The following is an 18,982-nucleotide window of genomic DNA, read 5'->3' on the forward strand; positions in this document are numbered from 1 at the left end:
CAATGAAAAAACCCAACCAGCCAACTTTGTTACCTAAGTGATTGTCCATCTGACAAAGCATCTTGGGGATATTTTCATTCTTTTCATCTTCTTCCTTCAGCACAGGAGCCATATTCCAGATCACAACTTTGCCAGAATCCTGACCTGTAAGAGATCAAAAAGTTCCCCTTCTAAATACACCCAAAAAAGCTTTTCAAAATCAATCTCAGTTCCAGAACAGATGTGAAAATGTAGGCATTACTACAGTGGGGACTTTGGAAACATCTGAATACAGATGCCACTTTGATATAATTAGACTAAATCAGAAGTGCTTTATTTTTCTTGCAGCTATTAAAAATAAATTTATACAGCCTTGTACAAAAGTCCTACTGTACACAACTGATAGCAACTGTAAGGACAACTACTTGTAATAACATTGTATTTTAAAAGAGAAAAGATACATATTCAAATACTAAATTGCAATTATTGTAGCCAACATAAAATTACTCACTATTGTGAACCAAATAATATTTTTGCATTTATTTCTTAAGCTATTCTATTTATATAATTGGAATTTTCTGTTCCAATAGCTCTACTATTTAGCAACTGAAAAAGCTCAACTGCACATCCAGTTCCTCTTCAAATTAAAGGAAATTTGGCCCATATGGCCACGACTCAATCACTGATACCAGCCACTATCTCAATGACATCCAAGGGGATGAGGACATCAGAACATGTAACCCTGCCTTCTGCAGGAGCAGCAGCACTTCCTGATACATTTTCATAGCTCACATAATTATCTGTTTCTTAGAGATAAAAGTGATGTCTTTTTAAAAAGGGTCGAACCAACTCAAGTGCTGTGAAGGCACTAGATTATTATTATTATTACCCAAAATTCTACCTTCTACCAGTACACACACTTACCTTGTCCTCCTGTTGCAAACTTGGTCCCATCTGGGTGAATGTCCACTGAAAATATTGGCTTTCCTGGAATTAGAGAACAAACAGCGACACAGTGAATTGTTTTACATTTGAGGGAATGCAGTAACACCAGAACCACCAAAACTCTTCTGGCTGGCAAGTGACTTTCTTCTTCTAAATGCTCAAGTTGTAAGAATTCCAGCTGACTACAGGAGCTGAGAGCAGCTTGCTGACAGAAATGGCAGCCTATTAAAAGCCTGTAAGGAAGTTATCATGCCACAAAAACCAGAGATAACCAGGGACACTCAATCCAGCAGGATATGCCAAATACCTCAAAGCAAAGTAATACCACAAAGCAAGTGCCAACAAGGCAAAACTGTATTTGAGAATGGAATTTCTTCCAAGTTTCTACAGTTCATTAGCTGATGACCTGAAGCAAGTCTTCTTTTGGTTTCTGTTTTTGTTTTTTTTTTTAAATCCTTCCCAATCTCAGGCTGCATCTGTTGGTCACACAATTACCTGTCTCAAACTTCAATTCTCTTAATGAAACTCTTCTACCCGAAGACAAGTTTTGATTTTAAGGCTTCCATATAGAAAGAGAAGGACTAACCAACAATAGTATTACTCTTAAATCCTTCAGTTCTCCATATGCTACATCTTTCAGAAGAAAGCTAATCATTTTACTAGAATGTAAACTCTGTAACAACATAGCTGGGGAACAGCTTTGGAAACCAGAAAGGCCTCACTTCCAACTTGTTCTGCTCCAACCACTGGCTCATATCCACTCTCTAGATGTTCACAGTTGTTTTAACCTTTGCAGAGGAAAAGGAAGAGGGGAGCAGCAGCTTCCTGCCTTTCAGAGATGCTCCAAGAGCCACCACTAAGGGCTCTGTGAAAGAACGCGCAGGCGATTTCCACATCCAAAGAATTTCTGGCAGCACTTCCAACCCGTTCAAACTGGAATGCCTCTGCAAGCAAGATCACATATATGCCACTGCAAAATAAGGCTATTTATCAAAACAGCCAGAAGTACCAGTACCCACACACCAAGATTACTTGATAAATTTCCCATGAATGTCAATTTTGTGCCGTATCTTCATGAGATGTTAAGACATAAATGATAAAACCTGGAGATCTTATCCAAGAGCAACTTTTATGTGCAACTGTAGCAACTGAAACCTTGACACTAAACTCCTAATAAAATCCAAATACCCACTATTTCTTTTTGAGAGAGACACTTTTGGCTTCATTTTGACTTTTGTATCCTTTACATTGACTTGTTTTAAGGTTTGTTTTATTTGGATTTATTATTTGGATATATTGCAGCTCTGACATGTGACTTCCCCTAAAATTTTCACAGGCAGCCAAGAAAAGACCTTAAGCACATAAAGATGGCACTCAACTTACATTCCTTCCAAATCCTTCAGACCACATAGCACACATGAGCTGAGACACACATGAGCTGTGGTTTTTCTTCAGATTGTTATGCCTGATTCTTGCTTTTATTCTATTGAGTCAAACACAACATTCAGGGCTAAGCTGAATATTTAGAGAAGCACAAACAAGAAACAAACATTTATTTTACCTTTTCCAAAATGTGGAATTTCCCTTATATTAAACCAGCGCATCATTTGGAATAGTGGAGCCCACTGAAACTTACTGAAAAGGCCACTCTGGAGACCTTAGAGGGGGAAGAGGTGACATTTTCAATATGCATCAAATCTTGGGCAAGAAGAGCTCATATACTCTGTTATGTGCCATTAGATGTGTAGGGGAGAGTAGGAAGCCAGCCATCAAAGACCTTTGAATTCTAATAACCTGGCTCATTTTGCATCTGTATCATTTGCACCAAGAGAAAACTTTCCCAGCAAATCAGAAAGAACAGCAAACTAGTCACCTCCACCACTACTATTCAGGCATAATCAGATATGCTACACATTCAAAAAAATTGTCATTGCACTCATTGCTTTGCAAAAATTATTGACATGATATAATTTTCCTTTCCTTTTCTATATGTCTAAAACTACCACAGCCTCTCCAATTTCTGCCTTAAGACCACAACTCTGCAGGAGGAGTAACATCAGCTCTCTCCCTTCTCCTGGGCAAAGATTTTTCACAGATCCACAAATGGGGTTGAAGAAACCCAGCAAATTACTTTGCTTAGAGAGTCAGAGGTAACTCAGCTACAAATTCTCCATAAATGCTTAAAATTAGCCACACCAGGCAAAATGTCCACCAAGCCCAGTACCCTGTGTTCAGAAACCAGCACTAGATAAGTCCCTAAGGATCTGTGCAATGGTAAGCACACAATGCCTCTTCCTGAAATAATCTTCCAACTCCAAAGAAATTACAGTTCTGACTTCTTGAAACAGGGGCCCTCAATGGACTTTCTTCTATAAATCCAATGAGCAATTTCTCAAATCCATAATTCAACAACCCCTACACAGAGATCCACTGCTCAGCCATGCACTCTGTGAGGAACCACCTACTCTGAGGATCTGTACCAGCTATTTGTTACTTTAACACAATTAATTCTTGTAGAGGACAGGGAACAAAAATCACTCAACACTGATCCCTTTTCTGCCACTCACAAGTGTGTTCATCATGCCCCCAGCCCAATGATCTCCTTGCCCAAAGAGTCCTGCTCTACTCATCTGTTCCTTGTACAAAGAATGTCACACTTCTGATCATTCTGATCACTCCAAGCCACTTTCAGTTCTCCTCTATTTTATGACATGAATGGGAACTGGCACTGATGACCACGTGTTCAAACACAAACTATCCATATATTTACACAGCAGGATAACATTTTCTTTTTAGGTTTTTCCTAGCATAAATTTGGGGTTCAATCAAATAAGCACTGAGATTTTCACAAATGGTTATAATCCTAAAAATACAGACCTCAGTGAAAGTTGTCAGTCACAGGGCATTATTTTACACATGAAGTTCAAAGAGGGTATGGACTTTGCACCCAGGAAAGGCAGCAGTAATAAATGAAGCCCTGGACAACAAAGCTTCCTAAACAGCTCAACTGAGATCCAGGATCTTATTCCACAGGTAACTAATGATACACAATGATCTGCCCAATACCCAAAGTCCAATCACTAATTTAAAGAAAAAAGAAAAAAGCAAAGAACAGATGAAGTGGTCACAGGACAGAGAGCATTGCCAGGGTGCTCTTTCCTCCAGGGTACCACTGTCAAGAGAATGCCATCTACAGTGTTGGATAACTCTAACAGGTTAAAGTGTAAGAATTGTTCCATACTACTTGTGGTTTGCAATTTGAGCACAGATTCTGGGTTTTTCTTCACTTCCTTCAATTTCTCAAAATAATGAAGAAGCAGCCATGATTTGATAGCCATCATCTTCTTCCCCAGGTCCATGTCTTTATCAGATTATGTTGTTAGTTCCTATTGAAACAAGCCAAAAGGCACAAGGGCCCTGCTTCAAAGTGACTGAAGCTTTCCCATGCTCCTAATTGAGATCTGCTGAGTTTCCCAACAGCAATGATGCACCAAAACAAAATGTGATATTTAAGCAGCAACACTAAAATCTAACACAGTGTGTTTTAAGACATTCTGACCTCTTGCAATAATTTCTAAAAAAAGATAAGCTTAAATTATTGAAGCTCCCAGAATCACATTGCAGGAGGAGGCAAATCAGGTTCATTAAAAGCAGAACACCTTATGATATACCAGATGTCCTGTGGGCTTATTTGTTTAAAGAACCCAAATATGCATTATGCACTTAAAGAAATAATGATAATGAACCAAGCTTGGAACAAAAAGATCTAAGTAAGATAATTGAAACCCAAGGAGAAGGTATCATCTTAAAAAAAAATACACCAGTGAAGAATAAAAGCAGTTTTAAACACTGCATTATTTTTGTTTGTTGCTTAACTTTATACAATAATCAATTAAATATAAGAACAGTTTTAGGTGAATTTCCACCTCAAAATGAATGAATTTCTATTCAATTTGCTTCTAGCCCATCTAATATATAACATCCAACGTGACTCACAAATCAATTCAAATATTTACATTCCACCATTACAGCTTGGAGAGATAAACTCCATGCCTATATTTAAACAACAGCAGGCTCCAGTTTCCACAAGCTGTTATACATGAGCAGCACCTTGGGGCTTGCAAGGGTTTCTTGGAACAGCAAGGAACTTCCTTTCCCACAGGGATCAGTGTTTGCCTGCCTGAGTTAAGCACCTGGGCTCTCAAAACCCTGAGTGCTGAGTATGTACAGGCAGTTGCTGGATGTATGATGCATCTGTAGAGCGGTACTGAATGCAACACTGGGAAAGAGAAGCCAATCCCACCACTTGTATCTCACAGACATCTGCTCTCACCCCCACCATTAGTCTGCACTTTTGAATATTCTTCCTCGCTCTAAGTCAAAGACACGTGGAAGAGAAGAACACAACAATAAGGAGAATTTCATGCAAAATCTAATAAACCCACATTAAGTGTGTGAAAAGCTTATAGAAAATGCATCTGAGCAAGAAATAATTCCAATAAGCACTCAGAAAAAGTGACTTTAAGAACTCCAAGGCAAAATCCTGTAGAGCCAAAATGTGCTGAAGTGCTTTTATGGTAAGCACGCAGCATCTCAGCTGTGCAGCACACAATTCCCAGGTGTGCTGGATTTCCTGGCTACAACACTCACTTCTAGTGTCTATTATCTCCTGGAGAATGTATGCCTGGAAGCATCATTCTAGTCCATTCAGTAAAACAAAACTCCCAAAACTGAGTGGGAAGAGGCTGAACTACAGCAGCTGGATCTGGTGTGTGGAAGAGCAACCCTGCTAACAGGAGTCGCTCACAAACGAGGGCAGTGAAGCAGCCCCGTGTGCCTGTGCAGAAATCAAAGGAATAAGAATTATCACAGAGTCTCCAGCACACAGAGTGTGAATTCTCTTCACCCTATTTCTGGAGAGGATTCAGAGCCAAGAGGATGGCCCATGAGGAGTGATGGAGACTCCTGACAGGCAGCAATGCCTGGAGGATCTGGAACCCGGGCTCGTTACAAGAGACTGACTAAACTCTCCGGTTTTTATCCTGCACTCCCTGCCCCAAGGACAGCAATGTGTGACTGTCTCACAGTCCTGCACACCTCTGCAGCCCTGAGAGCACCTCACAAATGGAGCTGGTGGCAAATGTCTGTTTTGCAGGTGGTGAAATGATGATGAAGTGCCTTGGCCAAACTCATCCCAAAAAGTCAGTGGCAGAAATGGGAGTAAAATTCAGGACCATCAAGGCCCTGTGTAGTGCATTATCCATCATCACAGGGCTCTACAAATGAAGCCCTGCTTGGCTGAAGCCTGTGCTCTGCAATGGTTGGATGTGTTCTAAAATGCTACAGATTTCAAATACATACCCACAGCAAAAGGGGCACCATTAAAAAACTAAGGAAAGAAGTTACAGAGATTAAGATGTAAATGCTACATTTGTTTAGAGTAACCAAGCAGAAATGTAAAAAACATCTCAAATAAAGCACTTCCACATTTTTTTCAGTTCTGTACAACCTTTGGTTACAAGGTTGAGTCCATCTGCTGCCTATAGAGTCCTGGGAGAGCAGGCCAAGTAAAGATGCACACTTGAGGCTTAAATCTCGAGGCTTAAATCTCGAGGCTTAAATCATTATCAACATTTGCAGCATGAACACAAAGAACACAACACATGCAGAAAGGCAGCTATAAAGTTCTACCTGGGGTTTTTAACTCAAAGCACACTTTTCCAGCTTGAAAACCTGGTCTTAGTTTTACTCTAGATATCAATCAGCTACATGAGCCCAGCTAATGACATTTATATGTTGACAAAGTATAAAATTTGCAGTCAAAATAAAGCTGTACCGATGAATCTGAGGGCAAAACTTGCACAAACAGAAGCAAGCTCTTTGTGTTAGGTTTCTTCTCACTGCTTCACCAGGAACAGTACAGGTATTAATCTGGAAATTCATCCTAAGCAGTGTAAAGACATAAACTCTGGTGCTGTCCTGCATTTGCCACACAAGGAAAGCACAAAGCCTTCTGTCAATATCGACACTTCACTCAGCTCTTTTAGCTCACACATTACTCCAGCATCACCAGAGGACTGGCACACAGGACACTATATAAATTCGGGGAGTTGTTTTGAAAGAACTGCTGGAAGAAACTTTTCCCTCCGTGGAGAACGATAGCACAGCTCAGTGCATTTGAGAATTTTTTCATACTGTACTTGTGTCAGCAAAGTGAGAGCCGGGTGGTCAGTGCAGTGCACTGGGTACCGACTCATCCTGCCTACACACTCATCCCGAGGGGACCTCCGCACGAAACTCCTTCTCCCCTCTGCACGGGCTGTATGTACTCCATTCAAACTATCTCTCCGCACCTTCACCAGCACGGAGGGGCCCCGTCCGGCGGAATCAGCTCAGCGTTCCCTGGGAGCCCGGGAGCGGCTGTGCCCGGCTGTCCCAGCGAACGCGCCGTGCCGGGCGGGCCGGGTCCCCTCCAGCCCCCTCCGGCGGACGAGCTGTCCCCACGCCGCCCTCGGGAACCCGCCCGGCTCCAGAGACCGGACTCCGCTCCCGCTCCCGTCCGCCGGCACGGCGCGGGCGAGGACTTGTTGCTGCCGCTGCCCCCGCCCGCACCCGCCGTTCCCGGGGCGGCGGGGCTCCGGCACCCGCGGCCGCCGGGGGAGCGCCCGGCAGCGGCCCGAGGCTCCGCCCGCCCCGCGCCCCCCGCGTGTGCCGCACGCCCGTTCCCCCGCCGCACCTGCCCGGCCGGCCCGCGGCACCTGCTGCCCGGCCGGCCCGCGGCACCTGCTGCCCGGCCGGCCCTCACCATTGTGGTTGACCCAGGTCGGCTTCAGCAGCTTCATTGTTCCCCGCCCGGGGCCCCCGCCGGCCTCCGCCCTCGGGACCCCAGGGCGGCTCCGCCCGGGCTGCCTCCGCGGCCGCGGCGCTCAGCGGCGGCCGGCCACCATGGGCCCGCGCCCGGCGCCGCAGTGCCCGCGCCCCCGGCCGGCCCGAGCCGCCTCAGCGCCGCTCCATGTCCCGGTGCCGCCGCCGCCCCGCCGCATCCCCCGCCCGGCGCCGCCGGCGATCCGGCACCGCCGGAACTCGGCGCCTGGCAACCGCCTAACCGGCCCGGCGGGAAACAGCGCCCCCGACCCCGCCGTTCCCCCGCCAGGCGCCGCCCGCCCTACAGCGCGGGCGGGCGCCCCCTGCCGGGCGAAGCGGGGCGGTGCCGGCGGGGCGGGAGCGCCGCGTAGGGCCCCCGCCGGAACGTTTGTGCTCCGGAACGGGGAACGCGGGGTCGGAGCGCGGCCGGCGGGGGCGCGCCGCAGCGCGGGGCCATGTGGGCGGCGGCGGCTGTGGCGGTGCGGGGCCTCGGCGGGGCTCGGCTCAGGTAGGGTGGGGACCGCGCTCCGGGACCGGGCCTGCGGCCCCCCTGCCCCAGAACCGCGGGGAGGGAGCTCGGGAAGCGCCCCTTAGCCGCAGTGCCTGCCCAGCCCGTTCCCGTCCATTCCTGGGGCTGATCCCGGGCTGGGCCCCGGCACCTGGAGAAGTCGATGGTTTGGCACCTGGGCCGGTTCGTCCTCCCGTGACAGCCGCTGAGATACGACAGTCGGCATCGCCCTCCTAATCTGAACGGCGGTGGTCTGACCTCACCCATACCAGCTCCTCAGACGTGTCATTGTCAGAGCTTAAAAATAAAGTTGCTATAACCTATCCAAATTGTACCTCTTTCGCCCCACAGTACCCTGGTGGGCTCACGCTGACATGTCCATATTTGGGACCAGTTACCTAGCCCAAGAGTTTGAGGTCATCTCTAGGCAAACGCTGTGTCCTGCCATGAATGAAGTGGCCAAAGATGGTTCAAATCTCATCACTGTAAAATGTGAATAACAAACAGCTCTTGTGCAGAACCAAGGACACCAGAGTCAGTTCCTCCTCATGCCTTATGTTTCTTTTCCTCCTGCAGCTCCTGGCTGCCCCAGAGGGTCCTGCTCCGAGGGAGTCACTGGCAGAGCTCACTGCTGGGGTTCAGGACATCCCTCCCTGTGAGGTGAGTGCAGCTATCTTGGAGTTACACAGAAGTGTTCTCATCCACTGGGGGAACACAAATTTTCCCAAGTCCATATTTAACCTATAACTGTGTGTGTTTCGTTTCTATATGCCAGAGCAGTTGGGAACTGCTCGTGGAGAGTTCAGAGGTGATACAGTTACCACTTTGTGCTTGTGGGTAGCACAACCACAGCTGGAAATGTTGGGATTTATGCAGTGCTCCAGAATTCCCTGCTGGGCAACACCAGTGAAAGCCTGGCTGAACCAAAAATGTTTTGCTGTGAAGGCAGAGGCAGCCCATGTGTATTTTTGTGCCACATTTCAGTGTCTGTGTTTTGTTTTGATGCAGCTTGATTTAAAATATCCTGGTAGCTCTTAGGAGAGGGACTGTTTCACACCATAAATGTTGTTGGTTCAGTCTGCCAGGCAGGAATGAGGGTAATTTGTGGAGTGTGCAATGATATCTTGGATCTGCATGAAGACAATATCTACAGCCTGAACTTGGCTCCAAATGCAGAAATTTCGTAAACATGTATAAAACCACTTGAAGTCTTCTTTAATGTGAAACAACAGGAATATTTGTTCAAGGCCAGGTTGGATAGGGCTTGGAGCAACCTGGTCTAGTGAAAGGTTTCCCTGCCCATGGCAGGGGGTTAGAACCACATGAGGTTTAAGGTCCTTCCCAGCATAAGCCACTTGTATAATAAACCTGCTGTGCTGCAGGTTTATTATACAAGTGGCTTATACTCTGAGCCAGATAAAACAACTGTAATTCAATTTTTTGTGGAGCTTCCTCAGGTCACCCTGATGTTCAGCACAAAATTGCTTTTCCCAGGCAGTTACAGTTCTCTCTGCAGAAAATCTCAGCAGACATGTCACTGGCTCCTGGAAATTACATTACTTGAATAAAGCTAATGCCTGGAACTTGTGTCAGGACAAATTAAACAATGGAAAAGAAAGTGAAAGTTGCTGGTACTGTTTCCCTTGTAGAGCACAACCAAAGAAGAAAAAGAAAGTGGATGTGAAGAAAGAGCAAGCACAGAAGGAGCGTATGAAGAAAAAGCTTAAAAAGTTGGAAAGAGCTGCCCCAGAACTGATTCCAATTGAGGATTTTATAACACCACTGAAGTACACAGAGAGCAGCAGGTCAGTAGGTTTGCCTTTTACCTGCACTCACAGTGAATTTCTTCTTCTGCACAGCTGGCAGCACAGTGCCAGCCTTGGTACAAAACCTTACCCACCTCCATCAGGACAAAAATGTGGACAGGAAATATTATTTGTTCTTGCTAAAAATAATGAAAACCAGTGCATTTCCTGTTAAAGTGACTGGAAGACCTCAGAGACTGACTAAGTTACTAGTGAATTCAGTGTATTCTCTGTGTTTGGTGGGGGGTTTTTGCCTGGTGGTGGGATTTTTGGTTTTGGCATTTTGTTTTTCTTAGTTTTTCTTTGGAGTCAGGCTGTTTCTCCATTACAGTGTAACCCTTCTCTTCATCAGGGAGCGAAGTCTTCCCGATCTTTCTCCTGAGGAGTCTGAAAGAAGAGTTTTACTTTTGAAGAAGTGGTGTGTGTTTAAGCAGAAACAAGATGAGGCAGAAAAGAAAGCAATTAAAGCCCTTGTAGAATCTCAGCAGGAAGCACTGAGGGAGCTGCAGCTGGAATCCGAGGAGCTGTACCAGGCAGCAATCCTGAGGGATGAGGGACTCTTCCCTTTCGAGAGGGAGGGACCCACTTACACTCCTCCCCTTCCTGGCTACGATCCGCCCGAGGGGAAGTGCGTTGACATCACCAAGGTGTACACACAGTGACAGGGCAGCTCCTGCTTCAGCTGCCAGGAGGTGCTCAGCTGACTGAAGGAAGGAAGAATGGAGTAATAAACAAATTTTCCTACAGGTTACAACACTGCAGGATGTGACTGTAAAAAAATAAATGAAGTATCTCTGTGTTTTAATGACAATCCAGGTAATAACACACCTAGCAAAGCTACACCACCTTACATAGTGGCAAAGCCAATTTTTTTTTATTTTCTTATATTGCCATGTAACTGTTGTCACTACATTTCTATGGGTTTGCCCTAATAAAAACCAGATCTCTCTCTACATTTGTTTAAACCTTTATTTTTGAGTAATTCTGAACACTGCCACAACACACACCACCACTGGAGAGGAGTTCCACACAGGGTGTGCAGCCCACAGGCGAGAAGCTCTTCAACCACCACAACCCTGCTTCTAGGAAATGTCTTTAAAAGCCCAGCATTTGGGATTGTCCTGAGCCAGCAAGGAAGAGTCCCAGCTTGGTGTTTTTTCCCCATTTGGCAGGCCTGGGGTGAGTACCATGTTCCAGAAGTGCTCAATGGCAGCTGGTGGGGCAAGAGGCCCTCAGAGCTAGAGCATGTATGCATTAATTTGAAAGGTGCCTGTTGAAATGAAATCCTGCTATGTAAATCAACAGTAAAAGACCACAACCAAATTAAGCACCTCAAATGTCCCTTTAAAAATAATCAATGTTTAAATAAAAATTCAGAATTTTTGAGTGAGTGCTAAAGTATTGTAGGGCAGAGCTACAGTTCTGCCCTACAATAACTTCAAGATGATGTGGAAGGAAAAAAAAAAAATTCTGAATTGTATATTATGTTACTGACCAAACACAGAAAACAGTCCTGTTAATTTGATTTGTCGTGGTCAAGAGGTAGGTACCAGTCAGCTGGTGGGCTCTTCCTGAGCTTCCACACTGGGGCATATTTCTGTTTTTCCATAACTCGAGCTCTTTCACTCTTGCACAAAGCTTCCTGAAATACAGGGGGGAAAAGAAATTCAATAATAATGTTGGATGTCCCAGTCATACAGAGCTGATTTCCTGCTGTGAACATCTGAGATAAAAGAAGAAATAAAAATTTATTATTCTTAAGCAGAAGTGCTAAATATTATCTAAGTAAGCCAGAATACAAGTTTTTAACTAAATCATATTTATATTTTGCCTCTGGCTCCTAAGTAATGAAGGAACCTCGCACTGCTGTGGAACCCTCTTGGCCAGAAGCTGTCCTGGCTGGCGGGAGGGAGGAGTTAGGCTGGAGCCTGCGCTGCAGGGCTCGTGTGCTCCAGTGTCCGCGGGGCTGCAGCCAGGGGCATTTCCAGACACCCCAGGAATGCCTTTTCTCTGAAGCGTGGTGGATTTCCCTTTTAGGAAGGAAATGTCAGGTAACAGAAATCAAGAGTGTTTACAGGTGAAAACTAAAAATACTCCCTGGATCCTTCACTGGATTTTAAGACAACCCGACCCACCTCCGGCGCCTGCATTTCCAAACCCTCCCCAACACCGGGGCTGGGGGGTTTCAGTCCCAGCAGCCCCGGCCTACAGAGCCCCGGGCAGGCCAGGACCAGGACCGGGAGTGGGAGCGGGGCCGGTACCTGCGCGGCGGCGGCGCGGTCCCTCTCCCAGGCGCGGCAGGCCTCGTAGTCCTCCCGCCAACGGCCGCACTCCGGCAGCTCCCCGTGCGCGTAGTAGTGGTGGAAAGCGTGGCGCAGCCCGCGGCAATGCTTCCACTCCCCCCAGTAATCCTCGCACGAACGGGGCGGCTGCGGAAGGACATGGCCGGGCTGAACCGAGTCCCGCCACCCTCCCGATCCCGATCCCGATCCCGGCCCCGCACCCGCTTACCCGCCAGGAGCCGCCCGTGCCCGCCATGCCGCCGCCGCCGCCAATGGCCGCCGCGCTGACGGCGGCAGCCGCGGCCAATGGCGAGGGGCGGCACGGAGCGGCCCCGGGCCCGACAGCCAATGGCTGCGCGGCGGCCGCACGGCACCGGCGCAAGCCGCAACCGCGGGGCGCTGCCCGGGGAGGCGCTGGGGCGCCCGGCAGCCCTCGGCACTCGGTCAGTTCGAAATCACCACACAGGCACGCAGCTGGGAACGAGGAACTTTTACTCAGGCTCGCAGGAGAGCGCAGGCCTGCACCCGGGTACGCTCGCCGGCAGACGACAGGGCGCACAGGATACGCTCGCACCATTCCAAAGCGGCACCGGGCAGTGGAGCTGGGTCCCTCCTCTCCCTACACGTGCCAAGAGATTGCTAAGCTACGTTATAGTATCTGAACTATTAAAAGGCATGTTATTAATTATAAATATAAAAAGCAATTACAGGGGGTTTGCTTAGAATGATTACTAACCCAACATCTGAAGCTAAGCTCAAAGAGACTCCCTGCACTAAAATCCTAAACACCAAAGTCACCCTTTATTTGCACCATACCAAAAAGCTGATCTGAAATTGTGGCAAAATACATATAAAGGGAGGAAAATACCAAGCACAGAGCAACACGAGATCATCATCACTCAGGAGATGAGAGGAAGATGTCTAGGAACCAGACCCTCAGTAAGGTAGAGCTTGTAGTTTTGCTTCTCAGGTTTGCCTTCCCCTCTTTACAACACATACAAAAAGCTTCTTCCAAGTTCCCAGAACTTCATTTTCAACTGAAAATTAAGACAGTCTGACAGCTCCAGCTCTAAACATGAACCCAAAACACCTATTAAGTGCTCCTGTGTTGCAAAACGATCTCTCAACTGCAATTACTAAGATCCAAGATGCTGCAACTGTTATTTTATTTTCCCCCCAACTAGCTGAAGGTACCACGACTTAGGGCTTTCTTCCTTTCTTGCGCAGGGACTGGCCTTCTCCTGAAAAGGCAATAAATCGGCTTCCAGACTCATCCTGGGAAAACAAAGAAGGAAAAAAGGTTTTACCTCTTGGCTCACTGCTTGTGTGTGATGAAAGCTGAACGACTGCTATCAAGAATACTCCATCAGAGCAGCCACTGACTGTAGACATTTCACATCCCTAATCTAGATAAAAATCACTTTCTTCCTGAAAATAAAATAGCAGCATTTTGACCTTTCAGCCAACTGGCTTAATAAACTGACACCAGGCCAATCAATCTTTTTCCATCAGTAATAAGGACCTCAGAGGCTGCTTCATGTGAATCAAACCATTCTAAACTACTGCCACTTTTTAACAGAAGCATGCTGTAAAAACAAGGGGAAAGAGAGAGGGGCTGCAATGTGGATCTTAGTTCTAATGTTCTAATTCTGTGCAAAACTGGGGAGGATTCAACTTTATTTACCTCTTCCACTTTCTTGACCAGTGGACGTGAATTCCTAATAAACGTGATTCTACCAATCTTGAAGTCATAGTTGGGAATTCCTCTGGAAAACAAGCATAAAAATATTATGTTTATATACTGTTGAATTTGACACAGAGAGACCTATTCTGTGTCTGTCAGTGTAATATCAACACTGACTCCACATTTTCATTTCTAAATTATTCCAGAGTTAAACCACTGAAATTATTTTCTGAAGATTGCAGAAGTAAATCAAACACTGGAGTTGGTCACAGGCATGTTTCCATTAGCCTGTGGATAAGAAAGACTATTTATTTTCTAAGGCAAACTCATGACAAAATTAGTTTGTTTATATTGCAGGATCAGGGAAAAAACCAAACTCTGCTCAAACACTGATCCTGCACTAGCTTACAAGTGAATGATACAGACATACCTTCGGATGTCTCCTGGTTTAATTGGTGAGGGACTGGGCTCCACACCTTTCTTCTTGCCATCCAATCTGTTCCCAGATCCAGAGAATGCCTGTGGATACATAACCAGTCTTAATTGAACTCCTGGCATTTGAAAGCCCACTGCACAAGGATGTTATATCTGTAAAATCTTACAGCAATTTTTATTTAGTTATTTAATTCAGCATGCTTCTTTTTGGTACAAATAAGCAGATTAATTGTGGGTTTAGGGGTCTGTTTCAGTCTCCCATCTGCCCTTTGCTCCTGGCTGTGATCACACAAAACATTCACAGGCACTTGCCAGTTAAATAACAAGCATCTCTACAAACAGGTACTAATATTTTACAGTTGTTCAGCACAACTTTCCCTCACCATTTTACAGCATTCAGAAACCAGCAGAAACAGGGCACTTACACGAAATCCTATATCGCTCACATATCCACTGTGGTCTGTTTCCACATCCTGTGAGGGGAAAAACAAGTTCATTTCGTTTCTGTCCTGACGTGCACATGACCTGAAAACGGTTCCAAGTATTTCTGACCCAACAAAATTTCAGAACAATCACTTTCCCAAAACAACAGTTGGTAAACACCAGTCTCCTAAGCAACACATGCAAAAGCTTCTGGTAAGTAAAATTTACCCCTAAGAACTTGTTCAAATAAAAAAATTATGTTGGCACTGCCCCCACAATCAATAGTGACTTCTAGGGGATGCATTTTGGAAGAACAAAAGTTTAACATACTGCGGCCTCTTCATGTTGGGCACTTCGTTCTGGTTCTTTGTATCCCAAAGGAGCATCAAAATCCACCTATTTACACAAGAAGCATGAAAAACCCCATGATTAATATTTTTCTTTAAATCATAAGCTTTATACTACTATTCCTCAAAACTCCATTAACAATTATCAATACATTTCATCTAAAAAGAAATAAGGTTTGGTTATTAAAGATTTTAACTCAGAATGGAAAAAAGACCAAGCCTCCTAGGAATTAACCTTAGTATGTAATGGAAACAGAGCAGTAAAACAGCTCCACATTATCACTGAAATATGAGTAAAGACAAGGCTATTAAATAAAACTCAGATAAAACATGGCAAAGCTAAACATAAAATTCTAGGCTCTGCAGTAACCTGATGGCACATGAAGTGCCAATCAGGATCACAGATGGGGTTACAAAGGCACATGAGCACTCCCAAGTGAGTCATCTTCCCATCCCCACGGACTGCACCTTTCTCACAGCATCAGCTGGGCTGGGTGTGCAGAGCTATCAGTGCACAGGTGTCCTCTCCTCTTGGGAGGACACAGTTAGGGCAGACTTTCCCCATCAGCTTTAACTTACGTTCATATCACACTCTATGATGGACACAGCCTTATCTGGTTTGGTCTCCATCACCCGAAGCTCATAGATCTGAAACAGTCACAGACATGTAAAGACTGCATTATGTGCAAGGAAAGCATATCTAAACCTTTCCCTCCAGACCTGAAGGAAGTACTCTTTAGGTTGAGGACTAGATACTGCAGGGTCTCTACAGAATTTAAAAGCAGAAGGGTTTAACTTAGAAGCCAGAGAACCCATTACTGTACCTTGCTGCACTCTTACTGTACTTTAATCTGCATTTTTGAAAACAAATTCTGAATTTAGAATAAATTCTTTCCTTTGAATTGTAAAACCTTCAACAGCACAAACATTTATTTTCTTGTGAGTCCACAGAAACTTAAACAGAAGCTCAGAAAAAGACTTAGCTGACTCATTTTCCCTCCAATAGAAAGCCAACTGTATTTCACATGTGGGATTACTTGTCCAAAACACTGCCCAGCTCTGGGTTGATTGGTTTAGTACCAACATCCAACAACTGAACTTAATCTACAGTCCTCAACCCTACACTGTACCTTTTCATTGTAATTGATGGCAATCACATCCCCAGTAGTTAGACAGGCAAAGTTCCTCAATGCATTTTCCAGTCTTTGGAGCATGTTAAGATGAAATATTTGTTTTCAGTAAAACATCAAAGCCTTAAAGTCACCATACTGTAGATCTCTAATCCTTAGTTTCTCAAACAAGAATGGTTTAAAAGTCATCAGTACTGCAGCTAGGATTTTAGGAAATGTTAGGATGTCTAAGTTCTTCAAAGGGACACTCAAAACTCATTGGATTTTAAGCCAACACTCCTCCTTCTTCAGACCACACTTTGTACCAGCAGTTGACCACATCTCTGTACATCAGTTCCCCATCCCTTTTGTTTTCAGAAGGAGCAGCAGTGGCTGTGTACTACTGGAAGTGTATGAGCCACACATGAAAAGCTTGCTCTGTTTGATCATTCCAATTTAGAAGAAAATTTTTTTCCCCCTTATTCCACAGTTGAATAGGAAGGATACACAGCTTTGGGATTGGTGATGTCAAGAAAATCTGGACTTTGTGGCTGGAATTTTGAGTAAGTAGCAACTTGCAGATTCACACTCTCCACTTGCACCAGGCCTCCTTCTTCCAGCAGCAAATTCTGCATCATCTGCAAGAATGGAAACAAACACACAAAGCCCTATCAATGTGTCTGACTTTCCAAATCTCTCTCTTGTATATATCAGCTCTTGTGTATATTAAATTTCAGGAAGAACAGTCAGGTGCATGTTAAAAGCAGTCTGCTTTGCCAAGTTAAACTTCTGCAGAAGGAAGCCCGAGCCAGAACTGAAGACTGTTGTCAAACATGACCAGCAGAGACAGGCACTGTCAGGAAACATTCCACCTCCTTAATATTAAACTGGGCAACTTGCTAATCCTACTTTTCAGGTTCTGACAGTCCAGGATGAGACAGCTCACCCAGTGTGGAAGGTAACAGATGCCCTCATCAGCCACAAACTCCAGCACTCCACAGTGAGTCATCCGGTCTGAGTTCTTGTTGGTCAGCTTGAACAGCATGGGGTAAGTAATGTTAAGGCGGCCTAGTGAGAAAGGAGGAAAAAGTTTTCTTTATTAAAATCTCCTAGCACATTTCTGAAACTTTCAGAGATCAAACATCACCAAGAGAATGGGCCAGACCATAGGAGAGGATTCCCCTCACACCATTATCCCAACTGCTCAAAACTACAGGGAAAGCAGATCCACAGATCCAGTGTGGCACTGCACTCAGAATTTAAACGCTCAGGGAGCCCAACACTTCAGATGTCTGTCATGGGGCAGACAAGAGCCATGAAGTCTGACAGAAAAAATACCTTAATTTTTAAACTAATTATTCTCACGGTATCTATTTAAGACTTAAATAGATAACTAAAATACACATTTGTTCCTATTTTTAATGCTGTTATTCCAGAATAAAGTATTCACTTACTGAGTTGATCCAAAGCTGATGGTGGCATAATTACTGCAGAAATGAATAAGAATGTAAAATTAGGAAAAGTACATCTGTACAAGACTACATAACACACAATTTTATTCCTCCTCGCTCTAAAATCTCTTCTAAAAAAAGAGCCTAAATCTGAAAATTCATTTTTAGACACTTCAGTAGAATCAGCCATGACAAATATCCCTGTTATGTGGAGATTTCAGAATTATAATCAGGGAAAAATAAAGGACAAGAAAAGGTTTTACAATGCTTTTACTAAAGAAAATCTTTCCCAAAGCTAATTTTATTTGTTAGGGCTCACAGGTGCTCTTCAATCCAATCAATCTCCAATTCAATAGCAACTCAAAACAACACAGCATTAATCTGACAACCTGAAAATTAAATTGGCCAATCTATTTCTTTCTTTATACAAATCAAAAGAAGTGCAACACGGTGGGAGGAAAAACTCCTTAATCATAAACTTCCATGGTTCACGCTAGATACAAAATTGTAACAAGAAACTTTACAGATGAAGACTCTCTCCTCCTACTACTCATAACCCCCGACTCACTTGGTAAACACTTTTAACTACTGAGTAATGCAATGGAACATGACCCCTCCTCCTTCCTCAGAGCCCAACCCAGGCTGCTCGGCATTCTGCCACCGTGTTCTCAACGTTCCTGCTGCCTCGGCCAAAAGCTGCAATACCCGACACTATTCACAAACACTCTTCCAACAGTTTATTAGTCAAAATAAAACATGCACATACTCTTCCCGCCTTTCTCCACATCTGACCTGTCATTAGGTCCGGCAAGCATGGATACCGAGAAGCAGCGGTACTGGGTGGAAAAACGGTTCTGGAACACCCGGGGGATGGGGTGGTCAAACATATTAAAAGAGAACTAGAGAGGAAAAACAACACACAGAGAAGAACGCAATCATCAGTATCTACAGCACACCAAGTGTCACCGCACCCACTGTGGGCTCCTGAAGTGACGCGGGCCCTCCCCGGCCGCCCCCCGGTCTCACCATGGCTGCGGCGGCGGCGGTCGCTCCCTCGGGGCGGCCGGGCCGGGCAGGGCCGGGCCAGCGCCGCTCGTTCGCCTCACGGGCTGGGCCGGGCCTCACCCACGGCCCCGCCCCTCCCAGCGTG

At 45.3% G+C, this 18,982-nt stretch overlaps 4 protein-coding genes across 10 annotated transcripts in view; 1 reads left to right on the forward strand and 3 right to left on the reverse strand.

The window, feature by feature from the left end:
• The window catches only part of LOC103818274 (protein HIRA), a 32,379-nt gene extending 24,361 nt beyond the window's left edge, over positions 1–8,018 (reverse strand). For 2 of the 4 annotated variants that reach the window (XM_030232287.2, XM_050980348.1), the window contains exons 1-3: positions 7,730–8,017; positions 904–966; positions 34–144 (exon numbers count right to left, since the gene is read on the reverse strand). In XM_030232287.2, coding sequence (XP_030088147.1) covers positions 34–144; positions 904–966; positions 7,730–7,766 — 211 coding nt within the window. In that variant the 5' untranslated portion in view covers positions 7,767–8,017. Of the gene's footprint in view, positions 1–33; positions 145–903; positions 967–7,660 lie in introns of all 4 variants that reach the window. The other 2 variants (XM_050980346.1, XM_050980347.1) reach the window with 2 other exon arrangements.
• Positions 8,019–8,132: 114 nt separating this feature from the next.
• Positions 8,133–11,054, forward strand: MRPL40 (mitochondrial ribosomal protein L40). Its single transcript, XM_030233582.2, has 4 exons — positions 8,133–8,296; positions 8,873–8,956; positions 9,946–10,101; positions 10,454–11,054. Exons 1-4 carry the CDS (start codon positions 8,244–8,246, stop codon positions 10,761–10,763), a joined length of 603 nt encoding a protein of 200 aa, XP_030089442.2. The 5' UTR covers positions 8,133–8,243; the 3' UTR covers positions 10,764–11,054.
• On the reverse strand, positions 11,053–12,960 carry C15H22orf39 (chromosome 15 C22orf39 homolog). 2 transcript variants are annotated; one of them, XM_030233583.2, is made up of 4 exons: positions 12,613–12,960; positions 12,363–12,530; positions 11,597–11,743; positions 11,053–11,371 (listed from the first exon to the last, which is right to left on the reverse strand). In XM_030233583.2, the coding sequence occupies exons 1-3, from the start codon at positions 12,958–12,960 to the stop codon at positions 11,618–11,620; spliced, it is 642 nt and encodes a 213-aa protein (XP_030089443.2). In that variant the 3' UTR covers positions 11,053–11,371; positions 11,597–11,617. The 2 variants fall into 2 exon arrangements, with proteins under 2 accessions (XP_030089443.2, XP_050836308.1); XM_050980351.1 differs by lacking the exons at positions 11,053–11,371; positions 11,597–11,743 and adding an exon at positions 11,822–12,131.
• UFD1 (ubiquitin recognition factor in ER associated degradation 1) lies at positions 12,859–18,961 on the reverse strand. 3 transcript variants are annotated; one of them, XM_030233062.2, is made up of 13 exons: positions 18,859–18,961; positions 18,599–18,731; positions 17,836–17,868; positions 17,328–17,449; positions 16,889–17,019; positions 16,403–16,475; positions 15,852–15,920; positions 15,256–15,321; positions 14,928–14,975; positions 14,498–14,586; positions 14,068–14,149; positions 13,578–13,658; positions 12,859–13,002 (listed from the first exon to the last, which is right to left on the reverse strand). In XM_030233062.2, the coding sequence occupies exons 1-12, from the start codon at positions 18,859–18,861 to the stop codon at positions 13,584–13,586; spliced, it is 924 nt and encodes a 307-aa protein (XP_030088922.1). In that variant the 5' UTR covers positions 18,862–18,961; the 3' UTR covers positions 12,859–13,002; positions 13,578–13,583. The 3 variants fall into 3 exon arrangements, with proteins under 3 accessions (XP_030088922.1, XP_050836306.1, XP_050836307.1); XM_050980349.1 differs by having other exon boundaries at positions 12,859–13,022; XM_050980350.1 differs by lacking the exons at positions 12,859–13,002; positions 18,599–18,731 and having other exon boundaries at positions 13,533–13,658; positions 18,804–18,876.
• Positions 18,962–18,982: the final 21 nt, after the last annotated feature.

This window comes from Serinus canaria, chromosome 15 (assembly GCF_022539315.1).
Source record: "Serinus canaria isolate serCan28SL12 chromosome 15, serCan2020, whole genome shotgun sequence".
Classification (NCBI taxonomy): domain Eukaryota; kingdom Metazoa; phylum Chordata; class Aves; order Passeriformes; family Fringillidae; genus Serinus; species Serinus canaria.